At 43.6% G+C, this 27,980-nt stretch overlaps 3 protein-coding genes across 6 annotated transcripts; all 3 read left to right on the forward strand.

The window, feature by feature from the left end:
* LOC6563228 (carbonic anhydrase 14) lies at window positions 1-27,980 on the forward strand. Of its 3 annotated transcripts, none has more exons than XM_043215769.1 (4): window positions 1-241; window positions 301-391; window positions 449-862; window positions 27,786-27,980. In XM_043215769.1, the coding sequence occupies exons 1-4, from the start codon at window positions 77-79 to the stop codon at window positions 27,974-27,976; spliced, it is 861 nt and encodes a 286-aa protein (XP_043071704.1). In that variant the 5' UTR covers window positions 1-76; the 3' UTR covers window positions 27,977-27,980. The 3 variants fall into 3 exon arrangements, with proteins under 3 accessions (XP_043071704.1, XP_032592941.2, XP_043071705.1); XM_032737050.2 differs by lacking the exons at window positions 1-241; window positions 301-391; window positions 449-862 and adding exons at window positions 16,308-16,388; window positions 27,151-27,241; window positions 27,299-27,712; XM_043215770.1 differs by lacking the exons at window positions 1-241; window positions 301-391; window positions 449-862 and adding exons at window positions 26,852-27,091; window positions 27,151-27,241; window positions 27,299-27,712.
* On the forward strand, window positions 4,871-5,588 carry LOC122322703 (carbonic anhydrase 7-like; the record flags this gene model as incomplete). Its single annotated transcript, XM_043215764.1, has 2 exons — window positions 4,871-5,324; window positions 5,398-5,588. Coding segments are annotated over 2 exons (645 nt in total), but the record flags the coding sequence as incomplete, so codon positions are not given.
* LOC116805438 (putative carbonic anhydrase 3) lies at window positions 21,702-22,434 on the forward strand. 2 transcript variants are annotated; one of them, XR_004365183.2, is made up of 2 exons: window positions 21,702-21,854; window positions 21,913-22,434. XR_004365183.2 is itself a non-coding variant. In XM_032737362.2 (2 exons), the coding sequence occupies exons 1-2, from the start codon at window positions 21,736-21,738 to the stop codon at window positions 22,231-22,233; spliced, it is 432 nt and encodes a 143-aa protein (XP_032593253.2). In that variant the 5' UTR covers window positions 21,702-21,735; the 3' UTR covers window positions 22,234-22,434. The 2 variants fall into 2 exon arrangements, 1 of the variants encoding a protein (XP_032593253.2); XM_032737362.2 differs by having other exon boundaries at window positions 21,921-22,434.

Below are 27,980 nucleotides of genomic sequence, written 5' to 3' on the forward strand. Positions count from 1 at the left end.
AGTCTTCTTACAAGCGTTATTCAGTGCATATCGTCAGAAATTACCTGTAACTTCTACATACGCATCGAAACAGAAAATGTGTGTTTTAAATCGTAGGCGATTTATAGTCTTTCTGCAGTTCTTACTGCTGGCAGCCAAACAGGCGAGTGGACAATTCAACTACGACCAACAAGGCAGGGATTGGGCGGGAACATGCGCAACTGGCCGAAGTCAATCTCCAATTAGATTGGCGGACAATACTGTGAGTGACATAGACTTTCATAACACTGAACGGTTTTTAGAAAAGTTACCTTTTCACAGGCTATTCGCAGACCCATACCACGAATTCGATTCACGAACTACAATCGGGCCTTGCAGTCACCGCTGATTATGACAAACAATGGACATACAGGTGTGCAGTAATTTTGATTTATCTGTGCCTTAATTACAGTATTAAAGTGTACTTCAGCGAACATTGTTTTGCCGCCCACAAATAACGGACAGCGTGCTTCCATCCAGGGCGGCCTGTTGCCAGGCACCTTTGAAGCGCAGAGCGTGCACTTCCATTGGGGCTCGGCCAACAGTCGTGGATCCGAGCATCTCATCAATGGTCAACGCTACGACGTCGAAATGCATATTGTTCATAAGAATGTTCGTTATGCCACGGTAGCCGAAGCAAGTTTGCGTCCAGATGGTCTTGCCGTTTTGGGAGTCATGCTTCAAGCTGTACCTACACTGATCTCGACGCATTTTGGCCTTAACCGAATCTTAGATCGATTACCTCAAGTTATTAGAGACCAATCTAGTACGATGATAGCTGGGCAATTAACGATGAACGATCTCTTGGGACGAATTCCTACTGGAAGGTTTTACTCATATAATGGTAAGCATTTAACGAAGATTTTTCACTCTCACTATTATGCACATATATTTATATATTCTACATTGTAATACAGGCTCCATGACTATGCCTGAATGCGCCGAATCTGTTACTTGGACTGTGTTCTCGAGTTCTGTGAGACTACCTAGACGACAGATCGCCAAATTTTGGGATTTGCTAGACGAACGCAGTCTTCCTTTGATAAACAATTACCGTAGTCCGCAGGAAATAAATGGAAGGCCAATCTTCCAGCGAACTCTGATATAAGTTTTAAAACGAATTTCACTGAATATATATATATACGACGACTACTACTGACAAAAAAAAAAAAAAAACAGAAAAAAAATAACACAAAAAATACCAACCAAATAAACTTGACATATGCAGACACAAATTCGCAGTTGAGTTTCACTTATTTCTCATGGTTTCTTAGCAGATCCCATTTAATTCACATACGTATTCATTTAGACAAGTCGGTACGGATTTTGAACTGAATTGTATACTTCACACAGCAATCAATATTATTATATATATAAAATATATTATATATAAGATATAATATAATGTGGGACTGATTATGTCCTGTTTATTAATAATATAAAAGTTGTAAGTCTATTATAGTGAAAGATGCGTATTGGATGTACAAAGCAATGACCGACTTTAAAAACCAACGACTTATTTTTCGACGCACCGACAACTTTCCCACTTTAGGTACTCGGGACTTTGATTACCCTGAGCTTCACGAACTCGACTGTCTCGTTCTGCTGTTCTTCTACGACTCTTCCTCTAAGATGAATGCTTATGCTGCTAATAGGTCTGTTAACCAGCGTTGCCACCCAACAGCACTGCAATCTACTGTAACATCGCGTTACATTCGGTCATCTTGATCATCGAAGTCCTCGTATGCATTTTCATATCTTGAGCAGCTTTTTTGACCTCATATCGACCGTTGCGCTAGTCTTAATTTTATATGGACAAAGAAATGTACTAGCGAGTTCCCTTCCTTCAAAAAGTTAAGTGCTAAGCCGTCTTTGTCATAATTCGTCTTGTACTTCCGCTGAGTCTGCTCGATTTGCCACTTGTTCTTAATTTGCTCACTTTCGACAATAAGACTGAGAGAATTCGCAGTATGGGTCACTCAGAATATGGGCCTTGCCCACGAAACATCCGGTCCACTAGCAACCGTGGCTTTCTACACAGATGGCACAAAGCTCGGAAATCACGTTGGAGTTTGGGTATAAATATGATTTGGGTTTAAAGATGATTTCTGACTGAAGCAAAGCGGGAGGGATTTGGCCAGTCTTGAGAGCTTTTTGGAAAATTGCATTTAGTCAATTTGTGGCTGTTGCGCCCGCATTTTGTAATTGGGCTGAACTTATGTTGTCAAGGCCTTGGGATTTAATCGTCTTGAATCTGTTTATTGCCCATTTTAAATTTTCTTTGCGAAGAAAAGGTTTCATTTATGTTCATTCATACCTGGTCTAAACTTGTGGGACAATTGGGATGGGGCTGAGCTGAGGCCACCAAGCAGGTCGCGGATTGCGGATAGCGATCGGCCTCCCCCCGAGGAGGTTAGCTGCGAATAATACGAGATTAATCGTAAATAAACAGTCCCGGATAAACAGCGGGTGCGATATTGTCAATCGTACCGACACTTCGTACCGGCGCTTGTGTTGCGCCTTTTGAAGCATAGCCTTACACAACCGCCTATTTCCCCACACTACTACCTATCCCCATCCTGTCCCCGCACCTTACCTCACTCCGGGCCGGACTAAGACGTTACCTGAACCGTGCCGAGAGTCAGCTTGGCTGGGGGCCCGGGCTAAAAAGTAGCCCTAGCCACTAATGGTGGGCTCAGGCAAATGTCGACCGTCTGTTCTAAATAGCCATACCCGGGAAACGCGGATCTCTGCCCGAGCAGATCGTGAGAACAACATGAATCGTTCTGAATACACAAAATTACCACAGGATCTCCCTGCGGAGAATATCGCAAGACATTTAGAGGATCAAGTCCTTGACAGAGAGAGATCCTCTCGTGTGGTAGACCATGCATCACACCGTACTGTTCCAGCACCAAATAGGAGAATGCCCTAAGCACCGCAAGCTCCGGCTTCGAGGCGAGAGTGGTAGTTGGACCATCCCGACAACCACGCTTAGCACCGAGCGCTGCGAGGCAAGGCGCACAGCGCCCACACATCACATCTTTAAAAGAATATGGGAACAATATCGTGAAAGTCTGACATCCTATAATAAGGTAATCTGAAAGGCCAAACGGAAGAATTATAGAAACTTCTGCGAAAGCATAGTAAGCACAAGTGAAGGCGCCAGGCTCCATAGAGTACTGGCGAAACGAACGCCTGATGAAAACTTAGCACTGAAGCGTAAGGATAACTCCTTTACAAGCAGTAATGTGCAGAAATTAGAACTGCTTTTCGAAATTCACTTCCCAGGTACGCCCCTGCAGGAAGCTGCTATCGAAAGAGAGAGTAGATACAGATTGGGCATGCGCCAAGTCGACAGTCACAAGGGAGCGCTTAAATTGGGCAATTGGTACATTCCAACCCTAAAAATCACCCGGAATGGACGAAATATCGCCAGCTTTCTTTCAAACGGACTAGGACGTACTCCTCTCCCTTATTAGGAAAGCACTAGTAAGCAGCCTAGCCCTCGGACATATAGCGGGCGCATGGAGGAGAGCTAGGGTAGTCTTCATCCCCAAAGCAGGGAAGTAAGATATTACCGACCCAAAGTCCTTCAGACCCATCAGCTTATGCTGCGGTCCAGACAAGCCACGGCATCTTTACACGATAGCACTGTAACCTAACCACTAAAGGCGGTTCCCAAGTGGGAGTATTATCTCCGCCACTCTGGAGCCTGTTTGTAGACGAACTACTTAACAGACTTGCAAACAGTGGTATTCGATGTCAAGGTTATGCCGATGACATTGTTATTATAGCGAAAGGTAAATTTGAAGAATAGCTTTGTGACATAGTCCAGTCATGGCTGAGAATAACGAGTGACTGGTGTAATGAGGTTGGACTCAACCTAAACCCTACGAAAACAGTCACCGTCCGCTTTACTAGACGACATAAGTTACAGGATATTGACAGGACACTGTAGACTAAGAAGTTGCCTAACTAAATTGGGTATATTTAGTAGCGATCTGTGCAGGATTTGTGAGAGAGAGATGGATTCCTCGATGCACATCCTAGCAGAATGTGTCGCCTTAACTAGAAGAAGATGCAGCCACCTAGGGATGCATGTTACGCATTTTAGAGACATAGAAGCCTTCAACCCAACAACAATCCTCACATTCGTGCGGGACCTAGGGCTGATGGAAGAGCTATAGGCTCAGAAGGGGGCACAATAGATTGAGAAGGGCGCGGTACAATTCGTAGCGTACTCAAAACAAATTGCATTGAGTGAGTGTGCGTGCAAAACGAAGCGAATAAATGAACGCAGAATAACAATCAGTGTAGAGTACAATGTATACGCAATTGAATTGAGCAGCTGCGGCTTACTTTTCTATAATTAAGAATAAAGAAGCTCACGCCACGAAGACTCTACGCCTATAAATTGCTGCGTCCCATTGCACAATTATTGCAGTCTTCTTACAAGCGTTATTCAGTGCATATCGTCAGAAATTACCTGTAACTTCTACATACGCATCGAAACAGAAAATGTGTCATTTAAATCGTCGGGGACTTATAGTCTTTCTGCAGTTCTTACTGCTGGCAGCCAAACAGGCGAGTGGACAATTCAACCACGACCAACATGGCATGGATTGGGCGGGAACATGCGCAACTGGCCGAAGTCAATCTCCAATTAGATTGGCGGACAACACTGTGAGTAGCATAAGCCATCACAACACTGGACGTTTTCTAGCAAAGTTACCTTTCACAGGCTATTCGCGTACCCATACCAGGAATTCGTTTCACGAACTACAATCGGGTCTTGCAGTCACCGCTGATTATGACAAATAATGGGCATACAGGTGTGCGGTAATTTTGATTTATCAGTGCCTTAATTACAGTATTAAAGTGTACTTCAGCGAACATTGTTTTGCCGCCCACAAATAACGGACAGCGTGCTTCCATCCAGGGCGGCCTGTTGCCAGGCACCTTTGAAGCGGACAGCGTGCACTTCCATTGGGGCTCGGCCAACAGTCGTGGATCCGAGCATCTCATCAATGGTCAACGTTACGACGTCGAAATGCACATTGTTCATAAGAATGCTCGTTATGCCACGGTAGCCGAAGCAAGTTTGCGTCCAGATGGTCTTGCCGCTTTGACAGTCATGTTTCAGGCTGTACCTTCACTTTCCTCGACGCATTTTGGCCTTAACCGAATCTTAGATCGATTACCTCAAGTTATTAGAGACCAATCTAGTACGATGATAGCTGGGCAATTAACGATGAACGATCTCTTGGGACGAATTCCTACTGGAAGGTTTTACGCATATTCTGGTATGTATTCAACGAAGATATTTCACTCTCACTATTATGCACATATATTTATATATTCTATATTGTAAAACAGGCTCCATGACTATGCCTGAATGCGCCGAATCTGTTAGTTGGATTGTGTTCTTGGATTCTGTGAGACTACCTAGACGACAGATCGCCAAATTTTGGGATTTGCTAGACGAACGCAGGCTTCCTTTGATAAACAACTACCGTAGTCTGCAGGCAATAAATGGAAGGCCAATCTTCCAGAGAACTCTGATATAAGTTTTAAAACGAATTTCCTTTTTCGACGACTACTACTGACAAAAAAAAAAATAATAATAACAGAAGAAAAAATAACATACAAAAAATACTAACCAAATAAACTTGACATATGCAGACACAAATTCGCAGTTGAGTTTCACTTATTTCTTATGGTTTCTTAGCAGATCCCAATTAAAACCACATACGTATTCATTTAGACAAGTCGGTACGGATTTTGAACTGAATTGTGTACTTCGACATGAAATGATTGGAATGGAATGTCTGGCACACAGCAATCAATATTATTATATATATAAAATATATTATATATAAGATATAATATAATGTAGGACTGATTATGTCCTGTTTATTAATAATATAAAAGTTGTAAGTCTATTATAGTGAAAGATGCGTATTGGATGTACAAAGCAATGACCGACTTTAAAAACCAACGACTTATTTTTCGACGCACCGACAACTTTCCCACTTTGTTGGACTTTGATGACCCTGAGCTTCACGAACTCGACTGTCTCGTTCTGCTGTTCTTCTACGACTCTTCCTCTAAGATGAATGCTTATGCTGCTAATAGGTCTGTTAACCAGCGTTGCCACCCAACAGCACTGCAATCTACTGTAACTTCGCGTTACATTCGGTCATCTTGATCATCGAAGTCTGGCCCAAACGTCATCCATTCCTCGTATGCATTTTCATATCTTGAGCAGCTTTTTTGACCTCATATCGACCGTTGCGCTAGTCTTAATTTTATATGGACAAAGAAATGTACTAGCGAGCTCCCTTCCTTCAACAAGTTAAGTGCTAAGCCGTCTTTGTCATAATTCGTCTTGTACTTCCGCTGAGTCTGCTCGATTTGCCACTTGTTCTTAATTTGCTCACTTTCGACAATAAGACTGAGAGAATTCGCAGTATGTGTCCCTCAGAATATGGGCCTTGCCCACGAAACATCCGGTCCACTAGCAACCGTGGCTTTCTACACAGATGGCACAAAGCTCGGAAATCACGTTGGAGTTTGGGTATAAATATGATTTGGGTTTAAAGATGATTTCTGACTGAAGCAAAGCGGGAGGGATTTGGCCAGTCTTGAGAGCTTTTTGGAAAATTGCATTTAGTCAATTTGTGGCTGTTGCGCCCGCATTTTGTAATTGGGCTGAACTTATGTTGTCAAGGCCTTGGGATTTAATCGTCTTGAATCTGTTTATTGCCCATTTTAAATTTTCTTTGCGAAGAAAAGGTTTCATTTATGTTCATTCATACCTGGTCTAAACTTGTGGGACAATTGGGATGGGGCTGAGCTGAGGCCACCAAGCAGGTCGCGGATTGCGGATAGCGATCGGCCTCCCCCCGAGGAGGTTAGCTGCGAATAATACGAGATTAATCGTAAATAAACAGTCCCGGATAAACAGCGGGTGCGATATTGTCAATCGTACCGACACTTCGTACCGGCGCTTGTGTTGCGCCTTTTGAAGCATAGCCTTACACAACCGCCTATTTCCCCACACTACTACCTATCCCCATCCTGTCCCCGCACCTTACCTCACTCCGGGCCGGACTAAGACGTTACCTGAACCGTGCCGAGAGTCAGCTTGGCTGGGGGCCCGGGCTAAAAAGTAGCCCTAGCCACTAATGGTGGGCTCAGGCAAATGTCGACCGTCTGTTCTAAATAGCCATACCCGGGAAACGCGGATCTCTGCCCGAGCAGATCGTGAGAACAACATGAATCGTTCTGAATACACAAAATTACCACAGGATCTCCCTGCGGAGAATATCGCAAGACATTTAGAGGATCAAGTCCTTGGCAGAGAGAGATCCTCTCGTGTGGTAGACCATGCATCACACCGTACTGTTCCAGCACCAAATAGGAGAATGCCCTAAGCACCGCAAGCTCCGGCTTCGAGGCGAGAGTGGTAGTTGGACCATCCCGACAACCACGCCCAGCACCGAGCACTGCTGCGCAGGGCGCCCAAAAAAGAAAAAAAGGTTCTTCCCCCCCAGGGCAAAAGGGGGGAAGGACCTGTCCGGCGGAACCTCTACGGTTCCAGGGTATACCTACGGTACCTCCGTAAGGACTTGCTCCTGTTCAGCCCTGAAAAGTCAGATCCCAGGGAAGCGTCTCGCACCAACGCCAGCTCCAAAGCGGCGCAGCAGCATACACCACCGCTGGCCACCCCAAGAGGATAATAGTCCGGTAGGGAAAATACATGACAGCCTGGAAAGGTTGCGCATTACCACACATCACATCTTTAAAAGAATATGGGAACAATATCGTGAAAGTCTGACATCCTATAATAAGGTAATCTGAAAGGCCAAACGGAAGAATTATAGAAACTTCTGCGAAAGCATAGTAAGCACAAGTGAAGGCGCCAGGCTCCATAGAGTACTGGCGAAACGAACGCCTGATGAAAACTTAGCACTGAAGCGTAAGGATAACTCCTTTACAAGCAGTAATGTGCAGAAATTAGAACTGCTTTTCGAAATTCACTTCCCAGGTACGCCCCTGCAGGAAGCTGCTATCGAAAGAGAGAGTAGATACAGATTGGGCATGCGCCAAGTCGACAGTCACAAGGGAGCGCTTAAATTGGGCAATTGGTACATTCCAACCCTAAAAATCACCCGGAATGGACGAAATATCGCCAGCTTTCTTTCAAACGGACTAGGACGTACTCCTCTCCCTTATTAGGAAAGCACTAGTAAGCAGCCTAGCCCTCGGACATATAGCGGGCGCATGGAGGAGAGCTAGGGTAGTCTTCATCCCCAAAGCAGGGAAGTAAGATATTACCGACCCAAAGTCCTTCAGACCCATCAGCTTATGCTGCGGTCCAGACAAGCCACGGCATCTTTACACGATAGCACTGTAACCTAACCACTAAAGGCGGTTCCCAAGTGGGAGTATTATCTCCGCCACTCTGGAGCCTGTTTGTAGACGAACTACTTAACAGACTTGCAAACAGTGGTATTCGATGTCAAGGTTATGCCGATGACATTGTTATTATAGCGAAAGGTAAATTTGAAGAATAGCTTTGTGACATATTCCAGTCATGGCTGAGAATAACGAGTGACTGGTGTAATGAGGTTGGACTCAACCTAAAGCCTACGTAATCAGTCCTCGTCGCCTTCACTAGGCGACATAAGTTACAGAGGATGAGGCAAATATGGCTCTTAGGAGCCCTACTAGAAACAAGTAGGGAGGTTAAATACCTGGGTAGACTTAACTTTGGCACCCATGTGTAAAATACGATATTAAAGTGCTCCAGGGCGCTTTATATAAGGCTCAAGCAGAAAGTCACGCTTTTTAGGATGTCGGCGGTTGGCAAAAATTCCTCAACTGGACTCTCCACGAGGGTGCCGACTGGTAATAGAATTATAGTGGTCCTGCAAGGTACCGATGCTAGCTAAGACTCGTGCCCCGAACCTTGAACATGAACTGTTTCCATAATCTTGTCCCTGGGAAAGGACAGAGTCTTGGTTTGAGGTAATGGGCCGGACTAGCGGTGGTGTGGACCAGGAAGGTGCTGCCAAACTTCTGTGAGGCACCACCCAATAAAGAGCAGTGCCAGGCGAAATGCTCGCAAGAAGCTCATGAACTCGTTGCAAAGCAGGCCAAAGTGCAGCCGGGAAGGTCCTTTGCTGAAATTGCCAAGGAGAGAATCCTAATAGGGATCCTTGACAAGGGCAATAAGGACGGCAGAATCCCGAGGAATCAGTGGAAGTGGGTGGAAGGGGCCCTCGCTGTCCACTGCTTGAAAATGCTGAGCAAGGTGCCTGGGCCACCACCGGTATGTAGAGATGCTGGGTGGTACCAGGGTAACACGAAGGTCATCGCCTGCCAGGATGCTCGCTCGGTAGAACATTATAAAGCTGCCGTAGCAGAGCTTGGTGAGGTCTACCCCGGGGCGAAGCTGGTCGCTATCGACTGGAGCGAAGTCCCGAGTAGACCTCGCCCACGCATCTGGATCCCGGCCTCTTTGAAGGAACCGGACCAGGTGCTAAACCTACTGCAATTATGCAACCCCTCTCTTCCCACCCATGATTGGAGGGTGGTGAAGATTGAGGCCACCGATGGACCAACCAACCAGGCAGTGCCAATCCTCAACAAGGAATCGCTGGCCCCCATCGAAGCTGCCAAAGGCGAGCTCAATTTTGGCTTCGGCTCCATTACCGTTAAGATATACAAATCGGATGCGCCGGCCGGAGGAGACCCTGCTGTCTGTAACAAGACGGCTGAACAGGGCCCTCCTGCGGGGATCGGAGCTGAAACCCGGTTACACGTCGGACACGTCGACTCTAACTCAGGGCCTTGAGGCCTTGTGTCACGAGTTAGACGAGGATGACTTCACGCCGTCGGACGAGGACGACAGCAACAACACGGTAGTGAGGGTGGAATCTCCGGATGTCCTTGAGACTACGGCAGATAAACCTTCACCACAGTAAAGCAGCATCCGCTGCTCTGATGCTCCGCCTGTCTGGAGGCGGAGACGACATAATACTAGTCCAAGAACTTTTGGTGATCGGAGGAAAGGTTTGCGGACTAGGCAATAAAGATTATAAGCTTTTAGTAACTGGAAATGAAAGTAAAAAACGCATCTGCATCTTCGCGAGAAGACATCTAAATATTTTTCTGCTTCATAATTTTAGCAATGCCGACAACACAGCGGTAAGCCTGGATCTCCAGTCAGCTCCAGTAAGGCTACTGTCTGCGATAGCGCTGGCCCGCCACCAGACGAGATTATAAGATCCCTCGTCCAGGAGTGTGAGAAGCACAGGATCGGCCTAATTATAGACTGCGACGCCAATGCTCACCACACTCAGTGGGGGAGCACGGACACAAATCCGAGGGGTGAGTCACTCTTATCCTTCATCCTTAATACTAACCTTCTAGTATGTAACACGGGAAATTAACCCACCTTCATTATTAAAAATAGGCGAGAGGTCATTGATTTGACCCTCATCTCACAATCTATGAGTGACCAGCTAACAAGTTGGAGAGTGTCTGATGACCACTCCTTCTCTGATCACAGGTACATCGAATTTGAACTTCTCGCGAGCCATCCAGAATCACTTCACAAATCAGAAGAAGACGAACTGGGAAATCTTCAAAGCCAAACTTGACCGAACCCGTTGGAAACACCCACCGAAAGGCCCGGACAACTTAGCTAATTTCTGCAATCTTACAGAGACTTTCACTACAGCATGTACCAAGGCTTTTAAGACAGCTTGCCCTATCAGTAAGCCAGTGCATAAGAAGAAACCACCATGGTGGACACCTCAACTAAATGTCATTCGACAAAGTTGCAGCTCTCTTTTCAATGCGGCGAAAGCGCAAAATAATGATTTGCAATGGTCAAAATACAAATCAAGTCTGGCTGAATACAAAAAAGCCACCAGACGGGAGAGAAGGAAATCTTGGAGAGATTTCTGCACAGATATTGATTCAGCTACTGAAGCTGCAAGGCTTAGGAAAGTTTTATCAAAAACCACACCCACACTAGGTTGTCGGTCGGTCTCCAGTGAAGAGTCATTGGACATCCTCCGTAAAACACACTTCCCTGGCTGCTCCGAGCAGTTCCCGAGGTGCGCAGAAACCAACTGTATAGAGAACGAACCTATTTGCTAGGTTGTGTTTTAGCTAAGTTAAAACTCAGTCGAACTGCGGGTTCCAGCAACAAAATTTATTAATTGCGTTTACAATAATTAACAACACAGTCGATGCATATATATTAAAACTTGCTTTATTCACTTATCTTATTTGCGATTACACTGTTGGGTTTATTTGTTTAATATCTGCCCGTTCCGTGTCGTCTTGCCCCACATCGGTGTCCTTGGTCAGTTGGAAGCGAGCTCCTGTGCGCCAAAATCTGCCCCAGGCACTCCGCCCACCAGCTACGCAAGTCCGGATCTCAGTCTGCCCGCCAGAGATTTCGTACAGCACTCCTGATGCTCACAAGGACTAGTGGTTTCCTTGTTCCTAAAGGATTGCCCCTAGTGCTCTTGTGAGTCAGGATTCGCGTGTCACTCTCTGGCTCAGCACGGACCAAGCCTCGTTTGCTTCGCCTGGTTTCTTGCGGATATCGCCTGTTGCCACAATTTTAGCGTGGCAAAGATATACGCTTCACAGTGGTTTACAGGACCTCGATATCCTGTGATTCTCGTGTTTTGCGGAGTGCTTTGACACTCCGTGTCCTTGCACTTTCACTGGTATAATTTGACTTTCACTCGCAAATATGTTCGCACCGTTTCGCGTATATTTTTGCACCGTGTATATGCGCGCAGCCTCTCTTGTTCAATTGCCCAGCCTCTCGTGTTTAATTGCACAGCAAATTAATTTAATTGCCTTGTGCTGCGGCGCTCCTTTTAGAGGCCGTGGCTGGCCACCTTTTGCCGGGACTGTAGTCTGGTGGCGTGATCTTCTGGTGGCGTGATCTTCTGGTGGCGTGATCTTCTGGTAATTTTCCACTGTTCTTTTGCTGGCGCCAGCCATTATCTGCCGTCAGTGTGAGTATAGACTACAGTATTGCTCCCGCAATACTCCTCACACACTAACGGCACATGTCCTAATGGACATGTGTGTCAGACACGTTCAAATGGCAGAACACCTGCGTTAGAAAGGGAAAGGGTGAATTCGCCGCAACTGCATCAGGGCCGGATTTCGGCCTGAATGGACAGTTGTTGTGAGGGCACATATAACATGCTCATGGGCATTTCGCATGCCCATTCGTGAACATACATACATATATATATATATGTTTATAACCATAAAGATACACATACATGCATGCTCACCAGTGCATGCTTCTATGGCTCCTCACAGAGAACACATCTTTAAAGTCTCTTATACACAAAGGTAACATAAAGTGGACAGTAAACAGCTTCAAGCCGTTCAAATCCCCAGGCCCAGATCAAATAAGCCCAGTCCAACTACAGAAAGCGGGCAATACAGCCATAAACTGGCTACATGAAATCTTCGGGAAGATTCTGAAGACTTGTCGCATCCCACCGACATGGCTCCAGTCAAAAATAACCTTCATAACCAAAGCTGGGAAGCCATCGCACACCAGCGCCAAAGATTTCAGACTCATCAGTCTGTCATCTTTCATGCTAAAGACCCTGGAACGACTTATAAGTCTCCATCTCACAGCATCCATTGACCCCAGGCTTATGTCGGAGTCCCAAAATGCCTACAGGAAGGGCAGATCCACAGATACTGCCGTTCACTCTGTGGTCTCTATTATAGAGAAATCTGTACTTCATAACGAGTACACCCTAATAGCTTTTCTCGACATTAAGGGCGCCTTTAACAACGTTACTCCGGCAGCTATAACTGGAGCTCTGCTGAGCCTGAGGATTGACACCGGTTTAGTGGGATTGATCAGTCAATTGCTTACTTGCAGGACTGTGATATCCACAATAGGGACGTCAACTCTCTCCAGGTTCGTAAGCAGAGGTACGCCACAAGGAGGCGTCCTGTCACCCCTAATATGGAACATAGCAATTAATAGATTGCTGCGGGACATGGAGGGAGCGGCTGACAAACGGTTGCATATACAGATGACGTTGCGGTAATTTTCAGGGGAAAATACCCACAAACTCTCTGTGACCTCATGACTAGTAAACTACTAATATTGTCATGCTGGGCACTAGAGAGTGGATTGGGGGCAAACCCAAATAAAACGGAACTGGTTCTTTTTACAAGAAATTACAAGGTCTCTTCTCTTGTCCCACCCAGACTAAATAATGTGAATCTACTTTTCAACAACAGTGCCAATTTCGTAGGACTGACACTGGATAGGAAACTAGACTGGAACCTCAATATCCAAACACGGGTTAAAAAGGCAACAGTCGCCCTCTATACGTGTAGGAAATCCATTGGGCTGAAATGGGGTATGTCCCCAAATATCGTTCGATGGTTATACACATCCATAGTCAGACCTATACTTCTGTATGGCGTCGCAGTATGGTGGTCCTGTCTTAAAAAGAAAACCACCCTTATTAAACTAAACAAATTTTAGCGTATGGCTGAATTATTTATATCAGGGGCGCTTCATGCCACACCTAGTGAGGCACTTGACGCTATCCTGGACATTCCGTGTCTGGAAAGACAAGGAATGGAAAATACAACACACACGGCCATAAGGCTCAGAGAATCCCTCGCCTGGGCCTCTCAGAGTACTGGCCATGCCTCTATCCTAGAAGGGAAACCGACCATCCCTTCTAAAACAGATTACTGCGTGCCAGTAACGCAACTGGGAACAGCCTTCAATACATACTTCCCTCAAAGGGAAGAATGGGTTCATGGTACCCCCGGTCCACCGGCAACCATAACCTTCTTTACAGATGGCTCCAAGCTAGACAACCGTGTGGGCGGAGGGGTCTACTCCGAGCAACTCAACATACAGTTATCCTTCAGCCTTCCAACACACTGCAAGCTGAGGTACTGGCCATAAAGGAAGCTATAGACTGCCTAGAAAGGCTCAAAGTTAGCCCTGGCTATATAAACATATATATTGACTGTCAGGCAGCAATTAAATCCATCAGCTCGATATCTTCCAATTCGATATCAGTAAAAACTGCCGCAAATCTCTATACGATATGGCTTATCAGCATGTTATTAGCCTGATATGGGTTCCTGGTCACCAGGACGTTGAAGGCAACAGTAAAGCCGATGAGATAGCTAGGAAAGGCACCATACTACCACTCCTCGCGGACAAGGAAGGTATAAGTATTCCTCTAGCTACCTGCAAGCTCAACATCAAGGAGGAGTACAGGCGCAGGTCAAGCAGAAAATGGCAAAATGCCACCTGTGCCCGCATAGCACACCAGACATGGCGAATCATCAACTCCAAGCGCAGCAAAGAGCTGTGCAGTCTGAGGCGGACTAACTGTTCTGCAGTGATCCGGGCTCTTACTGGGCACTGGCTGGTCGGCATTCATGCCAACAGACTCCAGGTGCCATACAATGACTTTTGCAGAAGCTGCAAAGAGGAAGAAGAGGTGGAATCTCCGGAACACTTCTTCTGCCTCTGCCCAGCACTTGCCAGGAAAAGGCTGGCAATCCTGGGAAACTACTCCCTAACTGGTTTATCGGAGCTCTGACATATGAAACCGGCCAAGATAGCGAAATTCATTAACGCATCTGGCTGGGCAAATGTTTGACATGTTAGAATGCTTTGGAGGCACGACTGCTGGAGAAAATCCCTGGATCCCATTCGGTATCACAACGGGCCAAATATGGCCTAAGTGTGTCAGCCCATCGGGCTGACAGCCGATATAACCTAACCTACCCAACAATGTCGGCAGAAGGAGTTTGGGGAATCATATCCTGAGCCATAAAGATGCCCAACTACTTTCAAATGAACTGCACCTGCTAATACAACCTAGGGACGAATGGTAGACGATTACAGATTCGAGCGAAATTTCACAGTTCGTATAAGTAGCAAAAGGCTATGGATGACTCTGGATGAAGTCCACCATATGAAAACGCACACCATAAAATGGTACACCGATGGATCATTCACTAATTAGGACACAGGTCTTGGAGTGGTGTGTCCTCGGGTATCTTACCATGAATTCATGGGAACGCACTCCAGCATATTTCGGGCTGAGGTGTGTGCGATAGGCAGATGTGCGGACTTCAACATAGAACGTAACTATCGGAATACGGATATATCCATCCTATCCGATAGTCAAACAGCATTGAACGCTATAATGTGGACTAAGATATTATCGAAGTTAGTCCATGAAGTTCGTTCAAAGCTAGACCTACCTACACAACAGGCTCACCCTAAGATGGGTCCCGGGTCACAGGGACATAGCGGGAAACGAGGCGGCTTATAAGCAAGCAAGAATGGGGGCAGAAAGTCCCCTAACAGGGCCAGATCCGTATTGTGGCATGGGAGACACACTATACGACTGGAACTTAGAAACGAGGAGAGACAGAGACGGCAACAGAGCTGGTCAGATCCCGCAGGACTCCAACAAGCAAGATGCCTCCTAGGTGGTTATAGTCTTAGACGATTTAAGCAAGTTATAACCATGGGAAAGAACAGCCTTAGGATACTTAGCGCTCTATTGACAGGACACTGTAGACTAAGAAGTCATCAAACTAAATGAGTATATATAGTAGCGATCTGTGCAGGATTTGTGAGAGAGAGATGGATTCCTCGATGCACATCCTAGCAGAATGTGTCGCCTTAACTAGAAGAAGATGCAGCCACCTAGGGATGCATGTTACGCATTTTAGAGACATAGAAGACCTCAACCCAACAACGATCCTCACATTCGTGCGGGAGCTAGGGCTGATGGAAGAGCTATAGGCTCAGAAGGGGACACAATAGATAGAGTAGGTCGCGGTACAATTCGTAGCGTACTCAAAACAAATTGCATTGAGTGAGTGTGCGTGCAAAACGAAGCGAATAAATGAACGCAGAATAACAATCAGTGTAGAGTACAATGTATACGCAATTGAATTGAGCAGCTGCGGCTTACTTTTCTATAATTAAGAATAAAGAAGCTCACGCCAAGCAGACTCTACGCCTATAAATTGCTGCGTCCCATTGCACAATTATTGCAGTCTTCTTACAAGCGTTATTCAGTGCATATCGTCAGAAATTACCTGTAACTTCTACATACGCATCGAAAGAGAAAATGTGTCTTTTAAATCGTCGGGGACTTATAGTCTTTCTGCAGTTCTTACTGTTGGCAGCCAAACAGGCGAGTGGACAATTCAACCACGACCAACATGGCATGGATTGGGCGGGAACATGCGCAACTGGCCGAAGTCAATCTCCAATTAGATTGGCGGACAACACTGTGAGTAGCATAAGACTTCACAACACTGGACGTTTTCTAGCAAAGTTACCTTTCACAGGCTATTCGCGTACCCATACCAGGAATTCGTTTCACGAACTACAATCGGGTCTTGCAGTCACCGCTGATTATGACAAACAATGGGCATACAGGTGTGCAGTAATTTTGATTTATCTGTGCCTTAATTACAGTATTAAAGTGTACTTCAGCGAACATTGTTTTGCCGCCCACAAATAACGGACAGCGTGCTTCCATCGAGGGCGGCCTGTTGCCAGGCACCTTTGAAGCGGACAGCGTGCACTTCCATTGGGGCTCGGCCAACAGTCGTGGATCCGAGCATCTCATCAATGGTCAACGCTACGATGTCGAAATGCACATTGTTCATAAGAATGCTCGTTATGCCACGCTAGCCGAAGCAAGTTTGCGTCCAGATGGTCTTGCCGCTTTGACAGTCATGTTTCAGGCTGTACCTTCACTGATCTCGACGCAGTTTGGCCTTAACCGAATCTTAGATCGATTACCTCAAGTTATTAGATACCAATCTAGTACGATGATAGCTGGGCAATTAACGATGAACGATCTGTTGGGACGAATTCCTACTGGAAGGTTTTACGCATATTCTGGTATGTATTCAACACAGATATTTCACTCTCACTATTATGCACATATATTTATATATTCTATATTGTAAAACAGGCTCCATGACTATGCCTGAATGCGCCGAATCTGTTAGTTGGATTGTGTTCTTAGATTCTGTGAAACTACCTAGACGACAGATCGCCAAATTTTGGGATTTGCTAGACCAACGCAGGCATCCTTTGATAAACAACTACCGTAGTCTGCAGGCAATAAATGGAAGGCCAATCTTCCAGAGAACTCTGATATAAGTTTTATAACGAATTTCATTTTACAACGACTACTACTGACAAAAAAAAAATAATAATAACAGAAGAAAAAATAACATACAAAAAATACCAACCAAATAAACTTGACATATGCAGACACAAATTCGCAGTTGAGTTTCACTTATTTCTCATGTTTTCTTAGCAGATCCCATTTAATTCACATACGTATTCATTTAGACAAGTCGGTACGGATTTTGAACTGAATTGTGTACTTCGACATGAAATGATTGGAATGGAATGTCTGGCACACAGCAATCAATATTATTATATATATAAAATATATTATATATAAGATATAATATAATGTAGGACTGATTATGTCCTGTTTATTAATAATATAAAAGTTGTAAGTCTATTATAGTGAAAGATGCGTATTGGATGTACAAAGCAATGACCGACTTTAAAAACCAACGACTTATTTCTCGACGCACCGACAACTTTCCCACTTTAGGTACTCGGGACTTTGATGACCCTGAGCTTCACGAACTCGACTGTCTCGTTCTGCTGTTCTTCTATGACTCTTCCTCTAAGATGAATGCTTATGCTGCTAATAGGTCTGTTAACCAGCGTTGCCACCCAACAGCACTGCAATCTACTGTAACTTCGCGTTACATTCGGTCATCTTGATCATCGAAGTCCTCGTATGCATTTTCATATCTTGAGCAGCTTTTTTGACCTCATATCGACCGTTGCGCTAGTCTTAATTTTATATGGACAAAGAAATGTACTAGCGAGCTCCCTTCCTTCAAAAAGTTAAGTGCTAAGCCGTCTTTGTCATAATTCGTCTTGTACTTCCGCTGAGTCTGCTCGATTTGCCACTTGTTCTTAATTTGCTCACTTTCGACAATAAGACTGAGAGAATTCGCAGTATGGATCACTCAGAATATGGGCCTTGCCCACGAAACATCCGGTCCACTAGCAACCGTGGCTTTCTACACAGATGGCACAAAGCTCGGAAATCACGTTGGAGTTTGGGTATAAATATAATTTGGGTATAAAGATGATTTCTGACTGAAGCAAAGCGGGAGGGATTTGGCCAGTCTTGAGAGCTTTTTGGAAAATTGCATTTAGTCAATTTGTGGCTGTTGCGCCCGCATTTTGTAATTGGGCTGAACTTATGTTGTCAAGGCCTTGGGATTTAATCGTCTTGAATCTGTTTATTGTCCATTTTAAATTTTCTTTGCGTAGAAAAGGTTTCATTTATGTTCATTCATACCTGGTCTAAACTTGTGGGACAATTGGGATGGGGCTGAGCTGAGGCCATCAGGCGGGTCGCAGATGCGGATAGTGAGCGGCCTCCCCCCGAGGAGGTTAGCTGCGAATAATACGAGATTAATCGTAAATAAACAGTCCCGGATAAACAGCGTGTGCGATATTGTCAATCGTACCGACACTTCGTACCGGCGCTTGTGTTGCAGCCTTTTGAAGCATAGCCTTACACAACCGCCTATTTCCCCACACTACTACCTATCCCCATCCTGTCCCCGCACCTTACCTCACTCCGGGCCGGACTAAGACGTTACCTGAACCGTGCCGAGAGTCAGCTTGGCTGGGGGCCCGGGCTAAAAACTAGCCCTAGCCACTAATGGTGGGCTCAGGCAAATGTCGACCGCCTGTTCTAAATAGCCATACCCGGGAAACGCGGATCTCTGCCCGAGCAGATCGTGAGAACAACATGAATCGTTCTGAATACACAAAATTACCGCAGGATCTCCCTGCGGAGAATATCGCAAGACATTTAGAGGATCAAGTCCTTGACAGAGAGAGATCCTCTCATGTGGTAGACCATGCATCACACCGTACTGTTCCAGCACCAAATAGGAGAATGCCCCAAGCACCGCAAGCTCCGGCTTCGAGGCGTGCGAGAGTGGTAGTTGGACCATCCCGACAACCACGCCCAGCACCGAGCGCTGCGAGGTAAGGCGCACAGCGCCCAAAAAAGGAGGTTGAGTTCCTGCCACCGAGGGGTCAACCCGGTGGATGACCTGATCCGGCGGAACCTCTACGGTTCCAGGGTCAAGTGATACCTACGGTACCTCCAGTAAGGACTTGCTCCTGTTCAAGCCCTGAAAAGTCCACAGATCCCAGGGAAGCGTCTACAGCACCAACGCCAGCTCCAAAGCGGCGCAGCAGCATACACCACCGCTGGCCACCCCCAAGAGGATAATTGTCCGGTAGGGAAAAATACATGACAGCCTGGAAAGGTTGCGCATTACCACACATCACATCTTTAAAAGAATATGGGAACAATATCGTGAAAGTCTGACATCCAATAATAAGGTAATCTGAAAGGCCAAACGGAAGAATTATAGAAACTTCTGCGAAAGCATAGTAAGCACAAGTGAAGGCGCCAGGCTCCATAGAGTACTGGCGAAACGAACGCCTGATGAAAACTTAGCACTGAAGCGTAAGGATAACTCCTTTACAAGCAGTAATGTGCAGAAATTAGAACTGCTTTTCGAAATTCACTTCCCAGGTACGCCCCTGCAGGAAGCTGCTATCGAAAGAGAGAGTAGATACAGATTGGGCATGCGCCAAGTCGACAGTCACAAGGGAGCGCTTAAATTGGGCAATTGGTACATTCCAGCCCTAAAAATCTCCCGGAATGGACGAAATATCGCCAGCTTTCTTTCAAACAGACTAGGACGTACTCCTCTCCCTTATTAGGAAAGCACTAGTAAGCAGCCTAGCCCTCGGACATATAGCGGGCGCATGGAGGAGAGCTAGGGTAGTCTTCATCCCCAAAGCAGGGAAGTAAGATATTACCGACCCAAAGTCCTTCAGACCCATCAGCTTATGCTGCGGTCCAGACAAGCCACGGCATCATTACACAATAGCACTGTAACCTAACCACTAAAGGCGGTTCCCAAGTGGGAGTATTATCTCCGCCACTCTGGAGCCTGTTTGTAGACGAACTACTTAACAGACTTGCAAACAGTGGTATTCGATGTCAAGGTTATGCCGATGACATTGTTATTATAGCGAAAGGTAAATTTGAAGAATAGCTCTGTGACATAGTCCAGTCATGGCTGAGAATAACGAGTGACTGGTGTAATGAGGTTGGACTCAACCTAAACCCTACGAAAACAGTCACCGTCCGCTTTACTAGACGACATAAATTACAGGATATTGACAGGACACTGTAGACTAAGAAGTTGCCTATTGGGTATATTTAGTAGCGATCTGTGCAGTATTTGTGAGAGAGAGATGGATTCCTCGATGCACATCCTAGCAGAATGTGTCGCCTTAACTAGAAGAAGATGCAGCCACCTAGGGATGCATCTTACGCATTTTAGAGGCATAGAAGACCTCAACCCAACAACGATCCTCACATTCGTGCGGGAGCCAGGGCTGATGGAAGAGCTATAGGCTCAGAATGGGGCACAATAGATAGAGAAGGTCGCGGTACAATTCGTAGCGTACTCAAAACAAATTGCATTGAAGCGAATAAATGAACGCAGAATAACAATCAGTGTAGATTACAATGTATACGCAATTTAATTGAGCAGCTGCGGTTTACTTTTCTATAATTAAGGAATTACAATATGAATTAAACAAAACCCAGTGTCAGTCTTTTATTTCATTCCGCAAAACCCAATTAAAAACAAAATTAAATATATGTATATATATATATATATACTCACTCATCTCTTATACTTAAATATTCACTGCCAATTCTTTTTAGGGCGAAAGTGATCAGAGGAGGGAAAACAATGAATTTTACAAGATTTGTATACAGCAGTTGAAGATTGTACATTGAAAGTTGAATTTTCATGGCATAATACATTTTTGCACAGCGGTACTTGTTAATATTAAATTTTTAATTAATTTTATTGATTTACTTCGATTATTTTAGGCTTAATAATAATTATATAAATAATGGCTAAACCAATTGAAGAAACCATTTTCCAAGTGCAGTCAGCTGGAACAAGATTTTACAGCTCTTCTCACCTTCTTTTATTGGAAAGAAGTTTGATGAACCAGTGTCAAGGGCACTAATGCAGCTGACTGAGGCAGTAATGAGGACAAAATTCAAATATATCGAACACGTTGCAACCTCTATACAAATTATACTTGGACTGTGTACTCGGATTCTGTGAAACTACCTAGACGACAGATCACCAAATTTTGGAATTTGCTAGACGAACGCAGTCTTCCTTTGATAAACAACTACCGTCATCCGCAGGAAATAAATGGAAGCCCAATCTTCCAGCGAAAACTGACATACATTTAAAAACGGATTTCATTGAATATACATAAGATTCGACTACTACTACTGACAAAAAAAAAATAGCAGAAAAAAACAAACAAAAAATACCAACCAAATAAATTTGACATATGCAGCTAAAAATTCGAAATTGAGTTTAACATATTTTTTATTTGTTTCTTAGCAAAACCCAATTAAACATACATATTCATTTAGATAAGTCGGTACAGATTTCGAAATGAATGGTGTACTTGGAAATTTTGCAAGGTTAAGCCATTTTAACTACGATCAAAACGGAAAGGACTGGAATGTAAACACTGGCAGACAACAAACGCCTGTTTCTCTAGTTACAGCCAAGTAAGTGCTTCACACAATATTTACCTGGTTTAAATTGCATAAGTAATTTAAATATTAGGCGGTCAGGTCAACGGCGTCAGAGTTAATCTTCATTAACTACAACAAGGTCTTGTCCCGTTTCCTAAAACTAACCAACAATGGGCATACCCTGAAGATGTCAATACCCTGCGCAGAAGACTGTAGTCAACCAGCGGTTTGCGGATGTAAGCTCAAAAGTATCTACAAGGCTGTGCAGCTTCATTTTCATTGGGGTTCGCCAGAGAAGAAGGGATCTGAACATTCGATAAACTGCACGCGATATGATGCTGAACTGCATATTCTTCATCAAGGAGAATGCTGTGTGCTCTCCCAGATGGGTTTGCTGTACTGGCAAAGATGAGAAATCTATTTTTCGAATCTGCTATAGATAATTAATTTGAACAGTTGAAAAGTGTTTTGATTTCTGAGCTTAAGCGTACATTGAGATGTGCCGATATACAGTCGAAGCTTTAAGAGAGAAATAAGAAATAAGACTAGTATTTTTAAGAAGTGTGTGAGTGAAATGCCAAACAAACAATACAATGGTGGCAGGAAATATATGTCGGGTTCAAAAAGTTGTCTTTGCTTTAATTGTGGCTACGCTGATCATATGAAGAAGGATTGTACAGCACAAACAAAATGTTTTAAATGTGAAGGCGTGGGACATATATCCAAAAATTGTCCACAAACAATGCAAAGTGAGCAAGTGGTGAAAGACGAGCAAGTGGTGAAATACATTAAGCGAGTCAAATTGGCGTAGTTGAACGGAGTTACGATTGGGTGGCTTGTTGATTCGGAGTCATATGTGACCATTTTGCGTCCCTCCGGTTTGCATGGCCTCGGAAATAGCAAAACGCAGCCGCTAGGTACATTTGTTGGCAACGTACGTGTTGATGGAATCCAAGTACAAAGATTCCTAGTAGTGCCGAATAACACAATCGAAAGCGACGCCTTATGGGGTTTTGACTTCGGATCAAAATTTCGCGTCACACTGAATGAGAAGTGATTCACATTTACGAAAGCAACAGCGCAGGTGGGCATCCCTGAAACAAATGAGCTAGTTTAGGTTAGGTTACGTTCAACGGTCGCCGATCAAGGTCCACACTCTTATGTCATTTTTGACCCGTTGTGACACCATGTGGATCTCATTTCCTTTCTAATGCCATCGTGTGTGCAAGAATCAGGAGGTAAACCAGCCGGTTGCACTTATAAATTTCGCAATTGTGGCTGGTCCCACATTGCCCAACCGTGTTACGCTTGATAAGAAGTAACTTCCCAGTACGGCGCATATTTTCCTCGCAAATGCAGAAGCATAGAAACTGTTCCGGAGATTGTACCTCCTCTTCATATCTGCAGCTTGTCCAAAAATTATTGTAGGGTGCTTTGAGCCTATTGGCATGAATACCCACTAACCAGTTGTCGGTATACATATACATTCCTCATCAGAGAAGAGGGGTAATAGAGTGCCTTTTCTGGCTAGCTCATCAGCTTTGCAGTTGCCTTTTATATTCCGGTGACTTGCACCCAGATTAGGCTAATAACATGCGGATTTGTCAACTTGTGTAGAGACTTGCGACAGCTTGTTACGAAAGTCGAGTTTGATGACATTGAGCTGATAGATTTGATTGTATATATTTAAGTTACAAGAACTAGTTTTGGACCTTTTTAAGCAATCCAGTGATTTTTTATGACTATTACTTCTACCCGGAAAACACTGCAGTGTTTCGGAAGGCTGAAGGATAACTGGATGTTAAGCGGTGAGCCATCTGTGTCGAAAGCCACGGTTTCTGGTGGACCGGGTGTTCCGTGGGTCGGTTCCTCCCTCAAGAGAAATGCACTAAAGGAACACATCGGTCCGTTTTTGTAGGAATTGCATTTCTCACTAGAATATAGGCAAGACCCATACTGTGGATACTATAACCCCATATAAGAGAATGGGTCTGATGATTGACAGGTACATCCATCGGCCAATTTTAGGCGACATACCCCACTTAGGTGCAATGGCTTCCATGGATGTATATAGAGCGACTGTAGCTGGTTGGCACTGTTACGGAAGGGAAAATTTGTGTTGTTTAGTCTGGGTGAGACTAGAGTGGGAATTTTGTATTTCCCTGAGAAGAGAACTTCTTCTGTTTTCGTGGGATTAACGCTTAATCCGAAATTACTTGCCCACGATTACAGTATTTTTAGTTTACTCGTCATTAGGTGACATCATCGGCATACACGACAATCTGACAGTTCCCCCTCCATGTCCCGCAGCAGTCTATTGACAGCTATGTTAGAGCTAAGAGGGGTGAAAGGATGCCCTCTTATGGCGTTCCTCTGCTGACGTATCTGAAGAGAGTTGACGATCCAAGTATGGACTTCAGTGCGAAGTGCAACTGAGCAATTGATTGATCAGTCCCACTAAAACGGCGTCAACTTTCAGATCCAGCAGGCCTCCAGTTATCGCATTTGGGATAACATTGTTAAAGGCACCCTCTATATAAAAAAAAAAAAATTCCTTGAAGTGTAAGGGCGTCTATATACTACCATATTAATAAACGATTTTCATCCCTGTTTCTCAACATGTCCGTAAAGTTGATCAAGGTAAAGTCATATATTCCTTGCGAATAGGAAATATTGTTATTGTTATGGGTAATCGAATTGAATTGATAAATGGAAATGTTGAGCTGCTTATGGTATTCGAAAACTTCTATTTTGAAGTCTCTATCTGTATTGAAACACATATTTAAGTATAAATGACTCTAGCTCCAAAATTTACAGATATATAAACTAACTCAATATTTGGGGGGTGGGTGTAAAAAGCATTTATGCTCTATGAAGAGAAACGCCCTTCAAGAAATGTGGACAGTAAATGATTTTCCAAAAGCAGATATGTCGCCAAGCGACGGTGCTCAATGAACAGTTTTTTAAAGACCTATTAGGGTAATAAATTAAGTCATGTGTTTATAAATAAAGGTCGTAGCTAGTAGGTGATGAATAATAATAATCAACTTATAGACATGTTTTATTAACTGTTTACATAAAATTGAAGTGTCATCAGGTGGGCTGATGTGTGCAAGTTTTCTCAGAGTTTTTATACCGTAAACCCAATAAAAATTGATAAAAAAAAATGGGTAAAATTAAGTTGTACAAACTTATGGAACTTGAAGAAGAAATAATGTTCGACTCTATAAGGTATATATATTCTGGATTTGAAACCTACAGACTTCAAATTTGGAATAGATGTTCTTAAATAACTGCTTGAACACTGGTACACACACATACATAGACCTAAGTTACGGCATCGGCCAGTATAATGTTCCCCTACGAAGTTTTCGTTCTGTAATGGTCTTTTCGGGACAATTAATTTCAGATCCGGAATTTGGGTTTTGATGGAATTTTAATTTAAAACATACGGTCCCTGTTCCGCTTCCAATTCTGGTTTGACACACTGAAAATATTAATCTGCAGTGAGTTAAAAGATAATATTAACCTGGAGTGAGTTAAAAAATTATTCCGCTATTCAATATCTTATTTGTATACTTATGTCAGCAGATTTATGGTTTTCACAAGTAACGCTAATAGACTTGAAATCTTAATAAATATAATTTAAACAACAAACGGGCAAAAAAATATTGAACTGAAGTAAATATAGCAAACTGGATACCGGAAACTATCGGCAAACAATAAAAATCAAGAATTGTAGACGAAATAGATTATACACAATAAGTAGTCCGACATTGAAATGTAAGAAATACTTTACCACACATTGCTGGTGCGATGGCTCGAGATTGCTTTCCTATATAGTATATAATTTAGCTAAATCAGTAGTCTAATTTTAATAATTTATGTCAGAATTCTAGGAGAATAAATCTTGGTAAAAAAATGTTTGTCTTAATTTTCATAATGATAAACTATACAAATAAAACATGCATTTTCACCTTGAGATTTTATTTAGGAACATGGAAAGAAGCCGCTGTGGCTTGCTTAAGATAGTCTATCTCACAACTCATTTGATTTAATAGCCTATAGTTAAAAACGCGATTGGAGGGTTATGAATAGTTATATTCTCTTTCACTATTTATCTTTTCTTCCTTTCTCTCTCTCCCTCTCTTATCTTTTTATTTTCGTTATTACTATATATACTCACGGCGAGATCTACCGTATTATTGAGATATACCAGACGCATTCAGAGTATTTTCTAATAATAAACAATTTTAATATGCATTAAACACAAGCCACACTGTTAACCTTTAAAATCATTTCGCAGAAGCAAGTTAAAAACAAAAATATGTATTACTATCATAAGAGCTGGAAAGGTAATACGTTCACAGCCGACTCCTTTTAGGACGAAAGTGATCAGAGGAGAAAATTCGAAAAAATATTCGAGAAACCTTTTTGACAATTGTTTTTTTTTTTTTTTTGTTGGAAGCTGCTTCAAATCTATTTTAAACGATTTGTGTAAGAAATTATTTAAAAAAGCATTCAATTTTGTAAATAGCTGTTGAAGATTGTACATTGAAAGTTGAATTTTCATGGCATAATACATTTTTGCACAGCGGTACTTGTGCAACTGATAATATTAAATTTTTAATTTATTTTATTGATTTACTTCGATTATTTTAGGATGCAAAGTGTGTATACATATATGCAAGTGTAATTAACCATTAATAATAATTATATAAATAATGGCTAAATCAATTGTAAGAAAACTTTTCCACGTGCACTCAGCTAGAGCCAGATTTTACAGCTCTTTTTATCTTTCTTTTATTGGAAATTAGTTTGATTCACCAGTGTCAGGGGCACTAATGTCGCTAACTGAGGCAGTGATGAGGACAAAATTCAAACATGTCGAACACGTTGCAATCTCTATGCAAATTTGCAACCGGGTTTGAGGAGAGCAAGCAAGAAACGGCATTCTTATCTTTGAAGAAGCTCCAGCCAAGCAGTCTCTGCGCCTATAAATTGCTGCGTCCCATTGCACAATTACTGCAGTCTTCCTGCAAGGGTTATTCAGTGCAAATCGTCAGAAATTAACTTTAACTTCTACATACACATCAATACAGAAAATGTGTATCTTAAGCCGTCGGGGACTTGTAATCTTGCTGCAGTTCTTACTGTTGGCAGCCAAACAGGCGAGTGGACAATTCAACTACGACCAACAAGGCAGGGATTGGGAGGGAACATGCGCAACTGGCCGAAGTCAATCTCCAATTAGATTGGCGGACAATACTGTGAGTAGCATAAGCCTTCACAACTCTGGACGATTTTTAGAAAATTTACCTTTTCACAGGCTATTCGCAAACCCATTCCGCAAATTCGATTCACGAACTACAATCGGGCCTTGCAGTCACCGCTGATGATGACAAACAATGGACATACAGGTATGCAGTAATTTTGATTTATCTGTGCCTTAATTACAGTATTAAAGTGTACTTCAGCGAACATTGTTTTGCCGCCCACAAATAACGGACAGCGTGCTTTAATCGAGGGCGGCCTGTTGCCAGGCACCTTTGAAGCGCAGACCGTGCACTTCCATTGGGGCTCGGAAAACAGTCATGGATCCGAGCATCTCATCAATGGTCAACGCTACGACGTCGAAATGCACATTGTTCATAAGAATGTTCGTTATGCCACGGTAGCCGAAGCAAGTTTGCGTTCGGATGGTCTTGCCGTTTTGGGTGTCATGCTTCAGGCTGTACCTTCACTGATCTCGTCGCATTTTGGCCTTAACCGAATCTTAGATCGATTGCCTCAAGTTATTGAATACCAATCAAGTACAACGATAGCTGGCCGATTAACGATGAACGATCTATTGGGAGACATTTCTACTGGAAGGTTTTACTCATATAATGGTATGCATTCAACTAAGATTTTTCACTCCCACTATTATGCACATATATTTATATATTTTATATTGTGAAACAGGCTCACTGACTACGCCTGACTGCGCCGAATCTGTTACTTGGACTGTGTTCTCGGACTCTGTGAAACTACCTAGACCACAGATCGCCAAATTTTGGGATTTGCCAGACGAACGCAGTCTTCCTTTGATAAACAACTACCGTCATCCGCAGGAAATAAATGGAAGGCCAATCTTTCAGCGAACTCTGATATAAATTT

The sequence above is a fragment of the Drosophila grimshawi genome, unplaced genomic scaffold (assembly GCF_018153295.1).
Source record: "Drosophila grimshawi isolate 15287-2541.00 unplaced genomic scaffold, ASM1815329v1 contig_59, whole genome shotgun sequence".
In the NCBI taxonomy this organism is placed as follows: Eukaryota; Metazoa; Arthropoda; class Insecta; order Diptera; family Drosophilidae; genus Drosophila; species Drosophila grimshawi.